Genomic DNA, 15,870 nt, shown 5'->3' on the forward strand with positions numbered 1-15,870 from the left:
AGGAGGAGATTGGATTTATATCCTGCCCTTCACTACCTGAAGGAGTCTCAGAGCGGCTTACAGTCTCCTCTCCCTTCCCATAACAGACACCCTATGAGCAGTGTTTCCTCTAAGCTAAGTTAGTGTGAGCTAGCTCACAGTTTTTTTGCCTCCAGCTTTCTGTAAACCAGCCTGTCAGATAATTCCCCAGAGCTTGCAACTGTGAACATTTTCTGATGCTTCATAAATTGATAGAACAACATTACTATGACATATTGTGAAAAGAGAGGGCTCTGGACATATATGTCTTATAAATGTCCAGCCCCCTCTCTTTTCAAAATAACACACCCCAGCAAGGTTTGAACTTCTTGCATTAATGAGAAAGGCCATTTTATCTGACCTGGCAGATAAAAAGAGGGAAAATGGCCCCAGAGCAAACTAATTTATGCACCAGTAACGCCAGTAACTTTAATGCCAGTAACTCATGATGCAGAATTTTTGCTCACAAGACTCCACAGCTTAGAGGGAACATTGGCTGTGAGGTAGGTGGTGTTGAGAGAGCTCTAACAAAAACTGCTCTTGAAAGGAACAGCTGTGAGAACTTGTGACTGACTCAAGGTCACATCAGCAGGTGCAGGAATGGGAAATCAAACTTGGTTCTCCCAGATAAGAGTCTGCATATATAACCACTACATCAAACTGGTTCTCAAGCAACATTCAATTCAATCAGACGAGGTTTGCCAAGTAAGACAGGACATAGTACAGTACAAAAAACAGAACTTGGAAGGGCACTGGCCTTTGTAGAATTGTACTTTGTCTCCTCATTCTAAAAAAATTCAGCATCAAGGAAATTATCTCAGTAGTCCTAGTGTTATTTATGTATTTTATCCTAGTTATTCTGAGAGATATCAATAATTTTACAGGATGACTTGGACAAACAGGGTGCATTTGTGTTGGGTATAGTGCAACTGGTGGATTCAGCTGTTTAAGGCACTTGCCACTGGATTTACCAATGTAAGTCCTTACACAGGTACCACACTTCCTCTGCCTTAAAAGTACTGTTTTCTATTACAGGTAAGCCTCAAAGTATGTTTCACAGCAGATCAGTAATAAACCCATGTGTATTATTAACAGCAAGATGTACTTTGAAAATACATTGTGCTATTCTACTTTCATATCTGAAGAACTCAAACAAGGCTTCAGCGTTCTAATTAATGTACAACCCAACCCAAACACTGAGGGTAGTTGTTGCAGCACAAGGCAATACCAGGCCACAGAGCGATGTAATGGGACAGCTCTCCAGCTTTGCATTGTTCTCTTAAGTAAAATACACTGAAAGCCACTGCATCCTTTATTTGTACGCTACAAATGTGCACTGAAATAAAGGATAGAAAGACAGGAACTGGTTGGCCCCTGTAAGAGAAAGGATTTTGGACCAGGTGGACTACTGGTCACACCCAGCAGCACTCTTCTTATATTCTTAATACAATAGCCCTAAAAAACATGCCTTTGCAGTGATATGGGCCCTGCAGCTTCCTGCATAAGAGTCCTGTACTTTCTATGGCTTTTTCATGACCAGAATAGCAGCATATCTGACTTCCAGTTCCAGAGCAAAAGGTTGAAGCGCTAGGAGTTTTCTGCCCAATACTGTGTTCATTTCTACTATGTAACAGGAGTCTGCAAGAATACAAAGATGACAACGTTCTTCACTATTTGTAATACAAGTATTTGAAATCAACAAATCTGCAAAGATTTCATCACCTGTGTTCAAGAGGAAACAACCAAATAATCAGTGTATATGAACATGGAAGTTAACTTACAGATAAGCAGGTTCTCCAGAAAAAAATAGCAATTGTAGCAATTCCCACCAAAGCAGTTAGGACAACTGGCTCCCAAGGAAGCCCATGGAAATCAGGTCCAGGCCGCATGTCTTCAGGAAGTGTTGAAACCAGCTAAGACAAAAAGATCACAAACATTTTTTTAAAACATTCTGGAGCCGACAGTTAAAGGGTCTCCCTAATCCTATACAAGCTTGAGACTTTTCTCAAGAGTCCACTGAACTCAACAAAGCTTCCAAGAGTGTTTAGGACTGCATCTGGCTAATGTATAGATCTATTCTGATCAAAAGGCAAGATAAAAATATTTTAATAACCAATATTTCTTTCCATTAAGCAAAAGCTCATAAATCAATCAAGTATGATCCTGAGCCTAACATGCACACAAAGAACATAATATCCAAAATAACAATCAATCTTACTGAAGAAAGATGTACAGCTAACGTAAATTAAACAGGAAGATTTCAATCAAATATTTTATAATTGCCATTTATACTGCTAAATCAAAATTCTTCAATTCAGTTCTTTCAACATTCTCAATGAGTTTTTTCCTAAACTGTAACACTTTGAATTTGGGAATATTATACTAATAGTAATATTTTGCGCTTTTTAAATTCCTGTTGACCCATTTTAATTTAAGTACACCTCAAATTATAATTTCAAAACAAAAATGAGATAATGTTTGAAATCAAGAAAATCAATCCTGGGTTCTGAAATATTTATTTTGCACAGAACTTTGGTTTCTCTGCAAAACCACTGCAACACTCAAGGCCGCTTTAAATATTTGATAGCTACTAACGTACTATGTATATGTTCACATTTCAATCAAAATAATACTATGACCAAGAACTTTTTTTCTACTCAATATAGAGAAAAGGCAAGCAGACATTAAAACTAACATTCTTTTCTATCAAGCAAGATACACAACTTATCTATAATAACCACCTATCTATAAGTTATGCCTTTATTCTGCTCTCCTCCAAAAAACATTAGATAGTGTACGTGTTTCTCCCCTCTCCACTTTATCCCATACAATCCTGTAAGGCAAGTTAGTCTGAGATACTGACTGACCAAGACAATTGAGTCAGCTTCATGGCTGACCTAGTCCCAGCACTCGAACCATTACACCAAGCTGACTATCTGACTTTCACAAACTATAGAAATGATTTATTTATTACCTTAAATTTCTATCCCGCCCTCTCTGCAAACGGACTCAGGGCAGCTGTTCAGATGCTTATATTTACAGCTTAAAGTCCTTTTTTTTACAGTATAAAGTCCTTTAGGACAAATAATGCATAGTTTTGGAGTTAACTGAAATCAATATGCTGACAACACCCAGCTCTATATATCTTTATCCAAACTTACAGATGATGTGGCAGAGATCCTAAATCACTGTCTGTTTGGTGCAGTTAAATAACTAAGTGTGAAAAAAATGAAACTGATTTTTAACAAGAAAAAGGTGATGCTGACTGGAAAGATCTTGAAGGACCCTGAGCTTCCCAAGTTCCCACCCTTTGGATAGGGTTCTGTTATCCCTTACTGACTTGATTAAGCTTCAATATTACTGCTGGAGAATCCAGCTGCAAAGAACATAAGAGAAGCCATGTTGGATCAGGCCAATGACCCATCCAGTCCAACACTCTGTGTCACACACTGGCCAAAAAAAAAAAGGAGGTTCACAAGTGGGGCTAGAAGCCCTTCCACTTTGCCCTCTCCCCAAGCACCAAGAATACAGAGCATCACTGCCCCAGACAGTATAAGAACATAAGAGAATGTGTTCTTCCTGCTAAGTAGTTTGGAAGAATGCCTTACTAACCTGATGTGGCTGATCTCACACTTGGATCCACGTCAGAGTAATATCAAGACTGGATTATTGTAATGCACTCAACATACGTCTCCCCTGGAAGTCAACTCAGAGACTCCACTTGCTACAGAATGCTGCAGCTCAGAAGCTAGGCACGCATGCATGTTACTCCCATTCTGCAGTCGCTCCACTAGCTTCCCATCCGTTACCAGGTTCAGCTTAAGGTATTGCTGTCACAACCAAAGCCCTTCATGGCCCTGGACTCTCATATCTGCAGAAGCACCTCACCTCCTATTTCTCACCATGACACACCATCACTCATCTGATCAGGGCATTCTGCAGATGCCACCCTGCAAATGGGCAAAATCAATAACTCCCTGTATATGCACATTCTCTGTGGCTCACACCATATGGAATGGCCTGCCTGATAAGGTCAGGAAGGTTCTGGTTCTCTTGACTTTCTGGAAACTGTACAAAACTGAATTATTCAGGAGAACTTTTTAACACAGGTCTGCAGTGTAACAAAACAGTTCAGGCCAAACATGGTTTAGTAAAGGAACAGAGGCGGTGGACATTACTACTAGTGCCCATTGTTGTGTAATCCTACTATGTAATTTCTGCACCATTCAACATGTCATATTAACATTTATGCTTTGTTTCCACTTATTTTTTCAGATTTCTGCAATCCAAATCCTGTTGCATTGTTTATTGGATGTCCTATCTGATTGACTGTATTGGCTTACACTATGTAATCCACCTTAAGTCTCAGTGAGTAAGGTGGACTATAAATAACACAAATAATAATTTTGGGCAAAACAACAACAAATGCAAGATGCAACACAGATTTCTAAATAAATCTGCCTTTGAATGAATAGCATTATTGAATCTTATGTATGTCAGTATCACCAAAGAGGAACTATTTCTCCTTTTTCCATTGCTCTATTTCATCGTTCCCAGACAGAATGTCATGCAGTATTAAAGTTTGCAGTATTGTGAAAATCAATAAAGCCCTGACAAGACAGTTTTACAGGAGGAAAAATACAAAAACCTGTTGTTCAAGTCAACACAGACACTTCCATTAATTGGACTACCATTCAGAAAACAATACTCCAAGCCTAGATGATCCCCCCAAAATGAAACCACCAACATAACTTTTCTAGAACTCTATCAGTATCTTGTTTCTAGTTTGTTTACAGGAGGCTTCTGGGGGGGGGGGGGGAGTATCCCTGAACTTCCCAGAAAATCTGCTTGCATAACAGAGAAACCAGAGACCAAAGACATAACAAATATTTACTTATATGAAGCAGCACCATAAGAACTCAATTAAAAAAACCTTTCTGCCTCTCGATTCAATACAGTCCACAAAACCTCCTTCAGTGTCCTTTAATTTTCCTTGCTCAAAAAGCTTTCGCCCCTTTCCCAGCACCATCAGAACAAGCCAACTATTTCCTAAATCTTGCTGCAGGTATCCTGAAGGGGGAGGGGCGGAGAAAACCAGAGAAAGGAAGGCTGAGACTCAAAATTGTTCCTCTGTGACGGAAGGGGGAGAAAGATCTCTCATTTCTACATTATAACCTAGTTTCTCCTCACAACTTCTCTATAGGCCTACCCGGAAAATCTCGCCCCTAGCCCCAGCTCTTTTGAGGGGGTGCTGTGGGGCCCGAAGGACAACTACTTCCTTTTAAATGTGCAATCTGGAGCCCTGGGAAGACAAGCCAGAGAAAGAAAGAAAGAACAGGGCTGCGAGCTCCCTGAAAAAGCACACATACGCGGCAGCTGAAGCTCCGGCGACTTTCCCAGCACCATCAGAACAAGCCAACTATTTCCTAAATCTTGTGGCAGGTATCCTGAAGGGGGCGGGGCAGAGAAAACCAGAGAAAGGAAGGCTGAGACTCAAAATTGTTCCTCTGTGACGGAAGGGGGAGAAAGATCTCTCATCTCTCTCATTTCTACATTATAACCTAGTTTCTCCTCACAACTTCTCTATAGGCCTACCCGGAAAATCTCGCCCCTAGCCCCAGCTCTTTTGAGGGGGTGCTGTGGGGCCCGAAGGACAACTACTTCCTTTTAAATGTGCAATCTGGAGCCCTGGGAAGACAAGCCAGAGAAAGAAAGAAAGAACAGGGCTGCGAGCTCCCTGAAAAAGCACACATATGCGGCAGCTGAAGCTCCGGCGACCGGGAATTTCCTCGCTTCGTTGTCCCCCTCCCCCACCTTTTTCTCACCTGCAAAAGGTGGCCCGTGAGAGAAGTGTAGCCCCGGGAGAGCGGGCCCAGGAATAGCGCCGTAGCGCCGGTGGGGCTGGAGGAAACGGCGGGCTCCATAGGGCGGCGGGGGGCGGGGGAGAGGGGCGAAAAGGCGACAGCGGTGAACTTTTGTCTCTTTCTTGACACCCGCTGCCCGCCCTCCCCCGCCTGCTCCCGCAAGGCCACGTCACCTCGCGCTGACACCTCGTGACATCAACGTCATCGCACCGTGCCGGCACTTCGGAGGCAGGATGCGGAATCCGGAAGAGAACTGGCCGTCGTGGTTCTTACGGGAAGCGGGGAGGGACATTTCGCTAGCGATTGAAGCCCGCTTGGAAAGGCTGGCCCCAGAAGCATCACGGTTTGCTTTTACCACGACCACCCTTAAATCCTTGAGAAACTCCAGTGAATGCAGGATAGTTTGTAGGTAGGAACCGGCACAACTGCTGCTCTATGGCAATACTATTATTAGATTAGATTTTTTTAAACTGCCTTTCCCTGCTTGTGTGGGACTTAGGGCTGTTTACAACAATCCAGTTAAATACAACATAAAACAAGTTAATTATAGCCTGCTGAAGTCCCTCCCCTTCCCAAATCCTGCCTTCCCCAGGCCCCAGCCTTCATATCTCCAGGAATTTCTCAACCTGGAACTGGCAACCCTAGCTGCAGTACACTGGACACATGTCCCCTTAATTTAATTGGTAGGCTGCATATTACAAGCAAGTGTGTTTAAGAAAATCTTACAGCAATCTCAGCAGGCTGCACTTCTCAATACATGTGTGAGTTTAAACCTTACCAAACACTCACATAACTTACTTCAAAAGTCAGGCTGCCATCCTGAGCATGCTTACTTATAAGTAAATGCTACTGAAATGTTTTGAATTTAACTACTCTGAAATTGAGCTATATATGTACCTGAGAATGCAGTTTAATCCTGTGAACATTTCCTTCGGAGTAAAATGTTATTGAACACTGCTGGATTTTTTTATACAAAGCTGATTTTGGAACACACAAACAAAAATTAGATAAAAAGTTTAAACAGATGAAATACTTACAATCTCTGTGATGGGTCGCATATTTTCTTTGGCTAAAAGGATTGCACCATCCAAGGCAGCTAGAATTTGTGGAGCAGCAGAGTCTGCTTCTGATGGATTACTGTGCTCTTCCATGACATTACTTTTAGCACTAGGTGTACCTTAGATTTAAAATAATTAATTCATTAATTATTTTGATAAAATTTTTGTATTTTGGCAGTGTGTTCTGAAGATCTGTCTAAGTTATTTTGATCAAACTCTTATTCCACTGCTAAGAGAAAAACCATACTTTCATTCTAGATCTAAAGAGGCATGTGAAGCAGAGGTCTTTCATCTGTAGAGGGTCCAGGTCTTTGAAAGTCTTTGGATGCACTGATTGGTTGATTTTGAGGAAGTAATGTAAAATCATCTTAGCTTGGCTTGTACTGCAGGATGCAGGGGCTTGATTTCTAGACACCAGTATGACTCAGTTCACAACCCTATGCATACTTCTGTGTGCATCTGTTATACATACATGCCTATGAAGAGATGCACTTTAAACAATCTCTTTCAGAAAAATGAAAGTGTACGAAACTGCTGGATTGGGATTTTAGCTTTTATCCCTTCATTAATAAGAATACTCAAAAATGTTTGCATATGTTTCCAACAATCACGACAATAATGCTGTTACCAAAAGATACAATTTTGAATATTGTGTGAATAATTTTTAGAAAATTAATTCTCCTTAACTATTTCAGTTGTCAGCCACCTTGATTTTAATTTTTTTAAAAAACTAAATAAGCAAGGACAAAAGTACCAGGAAAGTTACCTGTAATAAAATCTTCTTTAGTGTTTGACCTTAAATCTGTTGGTTCAGAAGTTGCATCCATGTGGGACAATTTCTTCCCACTGCCAAAAATATCCTTGCCTTCTGTTTCATCCTCAGTTCCAGACTCTGCCAAAGCATTCACATCTTCTTTTGGTTCATCTAGCTGAAGAACAGCTTGCTCTTTTGACATCTGCTCTGTATATGGTGGGAGGTTTTGATCTGTGTTCTCTGCTGAGCTTTGAATAACATGCCTGTCATCTTCAGTTTGTTTTGCATTAGCTGCAATGAATAGAAAAATTAGCTCTCATTTTAGTTTCTCAACTGGAACCTATGATTGTTAAAAAGTGTTAGCAAGTATTACCCTACAAGGTTACATAACAGCTTACCCTGCTGCCTACTTTGCTTGAAAATAGCTTAGGCCCACTTCACAGATACTAAATTAAGTATTTTTAGCAAAATGATCTAAAACATAAAATATTAGTAGTGTGAGACACTAACAGTACAGTCCTAAATAAATTTACACACTTCTAAGCCCAGTGACCTCAATGGACTCTGAATGGTCCAACGGTTTAGGATTGTCTTGGAAGTTTCTCTGCAAGTATGTAAAACAGCACCTGCAAGGCCCTGAGCCATCTTTGTGGGAAGGGCGGGATACAAATCATAAAATAAATAAATAAATAAGACTTGGGATCTTCTTAAAAGTAAAAGAATTCTTGTTTCTGTTTTAAAGAAAATAAGCTGCTAGTCCTTATCACTACAGAGAAGGATTTGAAAATATGGTTTGCTTACAGTACTGTTTTCAAGAGAAAATGTTTGTTAGTTTGTGTAAAGACTTTGAGTAGCTATCTTTTTTAAAAAAAATAATAACTGTTTCAGAATACATTTCCATTAGCAGGGAATTAACAATCAGAACCTTATGAAAATGATTTGGAAATTATGCAACTGAAAAGATGCCCATTCTTGTTTTATTAGAAAAACACAAAACATGATTGTCTGTCTACCTGGTGTCAACAGTCAGTTCTATCAAATTTATTCAATTTATGGTCATTTTCCCCCACTATCATAGTTAAGGAGAAAGGTTTTCATGGTGTACTAGATTTCAATACCCCACATTTTAATATTGTATTGTTGTTCTGATTTTACATGTAACAGGTATATAATAGATACATATACATATTATAATACTGTGCCTGAGAGCATATATTCTGTAATTGTGAAGCCCTTCCTGCCAGACAATGCTAACTAATCACACCCATAAAAGGATTCAGCTTGTCAGTAAAATATACTTCCAGATAATTTATGAAGGTCCATAGAGGACCACTGTCTGCCCTCAAGAACACTGAAGCTGGCAATCCTTATATAACCTTTTGAGGGGGTTTGAATGGCAGGCAAATGTTAAATTGGGGAGGGGGAAGAGATTTTGGGTTTCATATTTTTGGTTTTAACTGAAAATGTTTTAACTATTATTGTAACCCTCCTTGAACTATGAGGAAATGCTGTATATAAATGTTTTAATAAATAAACCTTATTACCATTTTGTACTGAACATCAATGAGGCTTTCAGTTCTTATATAAACAGGGTATTCTCAGACTTGGCCTTAATATGCTTTTTAAATAGGAGAAAAGTAGGTTATACTAGCTTTCTGTGGGTTCTGGAGGAGTATCCAGTAATGTAAACATATGCAACCTCCAGTTTGAAATATCTTAGGCAAATTATCCCAGTGAAAATGAAGGCCTAGGCCTCAACTACACCATTGGTCAACAAATGCCAGGTCACCATGCGACTAGAAATTTCATTGTGGTACCTAATATTGGCAGCAATTATTTTATGGGTCTGGGTAAAAGTCAGATCTACACGGATCTTCATGAATTCATATGATTTTTACATTGAAATGAAATCAAACCACTGTAATTCTATAGATCCTGTCTTAGACTATAGGCAGGACCACAAAAATCATGCCTCCACGAATTCGTGGAGCCTCAGCAGTGCAAAAACTGGGTTCCAAAGCACGGATCCTCATGAATTCATATGATTGTTATGGTGAAATGAAATCAAACCACCATCATGTTGTAGATCCTCTCTTAGACTATAGGCAGCACCAGAAAAATCATGCCTCCACGAATTCGTGTGCACCTCAGCAGTGAAAAAACATGTTTCCAAACCACGGATTCTCATGGATCCTCATGATTTTTACTTTGGGCCACCCCAAGATGACCAGCCAATCACATATCATGTCCATGGGCAGATGTTGCACCACAGAAATCGTGGATTCACGGCTTCGTGGCAGCGCCGGGGACTAAAAACTTGCTTTTGGATCATGGATCCACGTGATCTTTGCCTTGGATCCCCCCAAGCCTTCCATCCAATCACATATCATGTCCATGGGCAGAGTCTGCACCACAGAAATCGTCGATCCACAGCTTCGTGGCAGCGCCAGGGACCAAAAACTTGCTTTTGGACCACGGATCCTCATGGATCCACATCATTTTTGCTTCGGATCTCCCCAAGTCCTACATCCAGACACATATCATGTCCATGGGCAGAGTTTGCACCAAAGAAATCATGGACCCATGGCTTTGTGGCAGCGCCAGGGACCAAAAACTTGCTTTTGGACCACGGATCCTCATGGATCCATGTGGTTTTTGCCTTGGATCCCCTCAAACGCTCCATACAGTCACATATCATGTCCATGGGCAGAGTTTCCACCACAGAAATCATGAATCCACGGTTTCGTGGCAGCGCCAGAAATAAAAAACTTGGTTATGAACCACGGATCCTCATGGATCCACGTGATGTCTGCTTCAGATCCCCCCAAGCCCTACATCCAATCACATATCATGTCCATGGGCAAAGTTTGCACCACAGAAATCGTGGATCCACGGCTTTGTGGCAGCTTTAGGAACCAAAAACTTGCTTTTGGACACGGATCCTCATGGATCCACGTGATTTTTGCCTTGGATCCCCCCAAGCCCTCCATCCAATCACATATCATGTCCATGGGCAGAGTTTGCACCACAGAAATCGTGGATCCACGGCTTCGTGGCAGCGCCAGGGACCAAAAACTTGCTTTTGGACCATGGATCCTCATGGATCCACATGATTTTTGCTTCGGATCCCCCCAAGCCCTCCATACAGCCACATATCATGTCCATGGGCACAGTTTACACCACATAAATCATGGACCCACAGTTTTGTGGCAGTGCCAGGGACCAAAAACGTGGTTTTGAACCATGGATCCACATGATTTCTGCTTCGGATCCCCTCAAGCACTCAATCGAATCACATATCATGTCCATGAGCAGATGTTGCACCACAGAAATAGTGGATCCACGACTGCGTGGCAGCGCCAGGGACCAAAAACTTGCTTTTGGACCACGGATCCTCATGGATCCACGTGATTTCTGCTTCAGATCCCCCCAAGCCCTCCATACAGCCACATATCATGTCCATGAGCACAGTTTGCACTAAAGAAATCTTGGATCCACAGCTTCATGGCAGCGCCAGGAAACAAAAACTTGGTTTTCAACCGCGGATCCTCATGCATCCACATGATTTCTGCTTCGGATCCCCCCGAGCCCTCAATCGAATCACATATCATGTCCATGAGCAGAGTCTGCACCACAGAAATCGTGGATCCACGGCTTCGTGGCAGCGCCAGGGACCAAAAACTTGCTTTTGGACTACGGATCCTCATGAATCCTCATGATTTTTACTTTGGGCCATCCCAAGCTCACTATTTAATCACATGTCCATGGGTAGAGCTTGCACCACAGAAATCATAGATACACAGCTTCGTGGAAGCGCCAAAGATGACCTTGGAGGTCCTTTCCAACGCTATGATTCTATACAATTCTATGATTTTATTGTAGAAAAGGGGTGGCCAACGGTAGCTCTCCAGAAGTTTTTTGCCTACAACTCCCATCAGCCCAGCAAGCATGGCTGATGGCTGGGGCTGATGGGAGTTGTAGGCAAAAAACTTCTGGAGAGCTATCGTTGGCCACCCCTGGTGTAGAATGTCAGTTTGGGGACACTGCTAAACCAGGAATAAAGGTCTACTGTGAAATTGTTTTCCAAGATTCCTATCTTCTCATAAGAGGACCCATGAGGATCCGGGCCTCAAAATCATGTTCTGGATCCATGGTGCTGCCACGAAACCGTGGATCCATTATATCAGTGGAGCAAGCTCTTTCCATGGACGCAACATGAGATTGGATGGTGAGCTTGGGATGAGCCAATGCAGATATCATGAGGATCCATGAGGATATGTGCTTCAAAGCCATGTTTTCGCTCCATGATGTTGCCACGATGCCAAGGATCCATGATTTCTGGGGTGTAAACTCATGAGGATCCATGGTGCAAAACCAAGTTCTTCTTCCATGGTGCTGCCACGAAGCCGTGGATCCATGATTTTTGTGGTAGAAGCTCTGCCCATGGACATGATATGCGATTGTATGGTGAGGTTGGGGAGATCCGAAGCAAAAATCACGTGGATCCATGAGGATCCGTGGTCCAAAAGCAAGTTTTTGGTCCCTGGCGTTGCCACGAAGCTGTGAATCCATGATTTCTGTGCTGCAAACTCTGCCCATGGGGATGATATGTGACTGGATGGACGGCTTGGGGGGATCCAAAGCAAAAATCATGTGGAACCATGAGGATCCGTGGTCCAAAACCAAGTTTTTGCTCTTTGGCGCTTCCACGAAGCTGTGTATCTGATTTCTGTGGTGCAAGCTCTACCCATGGACATGATATGTGATTAAATAGTGAGCTTGGGGTGGCCCAAAGTAAAAATCATGAGGATTCATGAGGATCTGTAGTCCAAAACCAAGTTTTTGGTCCCTGGCGCTGCCACGAAGCCGTGGATCCACAATTTCTGTGGTGCGTACTCTGCCCATGGACAGGATATGTGACTGGATGGAGGGCTTGGGGAGATCCGAAGCAAAAATCACGTGGATCCATGAGGATCCGTGGTCCAAAAGCAAGTTTTTGGTCCCTGGCGCTGCCACGAAGCTGTGAATCCATGATTTCTGTGGTGCAGACTCTGCCCATGGACATGATATGTGATTGGATGTAGGGCTTGGGGGGATCCGAAGCAGAAATCATGTGGATCCATGAGGATACGTGGTTCAAAACCAAGTTTTTTATTTCTGGCGCTGCCACCAAACCATGGATCCATGATTTCTGTGGTGTAAACTGTGCCCATGGACATGATATGTGGCTATATGGAAGGCTTGGGGGGATCCGGAGCAAAAATCACGTGGATCCATGAGGATCCGTGGTCCAAAAGCAGGTTTTTGGTCCCTGGCGCTGCCATGAAGTTGTGGATCCACGATTTCTGTGGTGCAACATCTGCCCATGGACATATGTGATTCGATTCAGGGCTTGGGGGGATTCGAAGCAGAAATCATGTGGATCCATGAGGATCCGTGGTTCAAAACCAAGTTTTTGGTCCCTGGCGCTGCCACGAAACGTGGATCCATGATTTATGTGATGTAAACTGCGCCCATGGACAGGATATGTGACTGGATGGAGGGCTTGGGGGGATCCGAAGCAAAAATCACGTGGATCCATGAGGATCCGTGGTCCAAAAGCAAGTTTTTGGTCCCTGGCGCTGCCACGAAGCCATGGATCCACGATTTCTGTGGTGCAGACTCTGCCCATGGACATGTTATATGATTGGATTGAGGGCTTGGGGGGATCCGAAGAACAAATCATGTGGATCCATGAGGATCCGTGGTCCAAAAGGAAGTTTTTGGTCCCTGGCACTGCCACGAAACCGTGGATCCATGATTTATGTGGTGTAAACTGTGCCCATGGACATGATATGTGACTGTATGGAGGGCTTGGGGGGATCCGAAGAAAAAATCACATGGATCCATGGGGATCCGTGGTCCAAAAGCAAGTTTTTGGTCCCTGGCGCTGCCACGAAGCCGTGGATCCACGATTTCTGTGGTGCAGACTCTGCCCATGGACATGTTATATGATTGGATTGAGGGCTTGGGGGGATCCGAAGCAGAAATCATGTGGATCCATGAGGATCCGTGGTCCAAAGGCAAGTTTTTAGTCCCTGACGCTGCCACAAAGCCGTGGCTCCACGATTTCTGTGGTGCAACATCTGCCCATGGACATGATATGTGATTCGATTGAGGGCTTGGGGGGATTCGAAGCAGAAATCATGTGGATCCATGGTTCAAAACCAAGTTTTTGGTCCCTGGCGCTGCTATGAAGCCGTGGATCCACGATTTCTGTGGTGCAACATCTGCCCATGGACATGATATGTGATTGGCTGGTTATCTTGGGGTGGCTCAAAGCAAAAATCACGAGGATCCACGAGGATCCGTGGTTTGGAAACATGTTTTTTCAGTGCTGTAGCGCCACAAATTCGTGGAGGCATGATTTTTCTGGTGCTGCCTATAGTCTAAGAGAGGATCTACAACATGATGGTGGTTTGATTTCATTTCACCATAAAAATCATATGAATTCATGAGGATCCGTGCTTTGGAAGCCAGTTTTTGCATTGCTGAGGCGCCACGAATTCGTGGAGGCATGATTTTTGTGGTCCTGCCTATAGTCTAAGACAGGATCTATAGGATTAAAGTGATTTGCTTTCATTGCAATGTAAAAATCATATGAATTCATGAAGATCCGTGTAGATCCGACTTTTACCCTTTTCCTTATTTTACTGTAGTATGTTTCCATACCTGGTGGAAGTACAAAGCTCATTTATTGTGCATCTGAACATTGTGTTGTAAAAATAAATGTGCATTCCTGTCATTACATTTATGGGGAAAATTAACTTTATACTATTCAGTGGTGTTGAATGAATTAACTTCTTAACTGATTGCTTTCCCGATGACCTTCAAATACTCAATTATTTTGTAAGCAATGATGGAATTATTGAAAACTGGGAAGTTAGGTTTGGGTTTAGAGGTGAGCTTTTAGTTGTGGTGAAGACAACCAGGGATTACTCCAATATTTATTTATATATAACACTTCTGTCATAGCTTTAATAAAATTATAAGAAACAGTGAAGGGGCTAAAATTAGGTACTATGGCAGTAATAATTAGAAAATATGGTCATTAAAGTATAAAACCTTGAAGGTTAAAAAATTAATTTGGCTCCTAAAGGCACAGAGAGTTTATTAAGGCCTGAACTACATATTTATTTTTATTTATTTTATTTAGATTTATAGTCCGCCCTCTCCCACATAGGCGCAGGGCAGATTACAGGCATAAAAACAGTTAAAATACAACAATAAAATTAATACTCTACAATTAAACAACACCTCATAACTCAATAAAATGTAATACAGGTGGGATGGGCACATTTTGCAGATTAAACACCGTTATAGGCCCAAATATAATAGTTCAGGTGGTAAATCATTGCGGGCAAAGGCAGTAGATGGTTTGGACAATAAGAGAGGACTCCTGCCTGCCTCAACCAAAAGCCTGGTGGAACAGTTCCGTCTTATAGGCCCTATGGAATAGTAGCAGGTCCATTAGGGCCTGGCTTTCCATGGGGAGCTGATTCCACCAGTTCGGGGCCAGGGCTGAAAAAGCCCTGGCCCTGGTTGAGGCAAGATGGACATCCTTTGGGCCAGAGATGGCAAGATGTTGACTGGCAGATCGAAATAGTCTTCGGGGATCGTACGGGGAGAGGCAGTCCCACAGGTATGTTGGTCCCGGGCTGCGTAAGGCTTTAAATGTCAGTACTAGAACCTTGAAGCGGATCCGGTACTCAATTGGTAACCAGTGCAATTTGCACAGCATCAGCCGACCGCTTGCCCATACAGGCAATCCAGTTAACAGCCGTGCTGCCACATTTTGCACCAGTTGGAGTTTCCGCATGAACCCCAAGGGCAAGCCTACATAGAGCAAGTTACAGTAGTCCACCCTGGAAGTGACCATTGCATGGATTGCTGTAGCTAAGTCTTGGGGGGTCAGATAGGGTGCTAGTTGTTTGACTTGCTGAAGTTAGTAAAAGACAGATTGAGCAACTGCTGTGACCTGGGCCTCCATGGAAAGGGAGGCATCCAGTATCACTCCCAGACTTCTTATTTTAAACATATTTTCTTTCACAAATGTAGATCAGTTTGTACAGGAGGGGAGGCTTTCATTCCCTACCATTTTCTTGCTGGAAAAAGGCCACTCTGAGCATCCTTTACT

The 15,870-nt window shown here is 42.6% G+C and overlaps 1 protein-coding gene across 3 annotated transcripts in view; it reads right to left on the reverse strand.

Moving 5' to 3' along the window:
• Positions 1-15,870, reverse strand: part of MIA3 (MIA SH3 domain ER export factor 3) — a 60,149-nt gene that overhangs the window by 22,796 nt on the left and 21,483 nt on the right. For all 3 annotated transcript variants that reach the window (XM_060246166.1, XM_060246148.1, XM_060246158.1), the window contains exons 5-7: positions 7,707-7,985; positions 6,920-7,059; positions 1,800-1,931 (exon numbers count right to left, since the gene is read on the reverse strand). In XM_060246166.1, the coding sequence (XP_060102149.1) occupies positions 1,800-1,931; positions 6,920-7,059; positions 7,707-7,985 (551 nt within the window). The remainder of the gene's footprint in view (positions 1-1,799; positions 1,932-6,919; positions 7,060-7,706; positions 7,986-15,870) is intronic.

This window comes from Heteronotia binoei, chromosome 1 (genome assembly GCF_032191835.1).
Source record: "Heteronotia binoei isolate CCM8104 ecotype False Entrance Well chromosome 1, APGP_CSIRO_Hbin_v1, whole genome shotgun sequence".
Classification (NCBI taxonomy): Eukaryota; Metazoa; Chordata; class Lepidosauria; order Squamata; family Gekkonidae; genus Heteronotia; species Heteronotia binoei.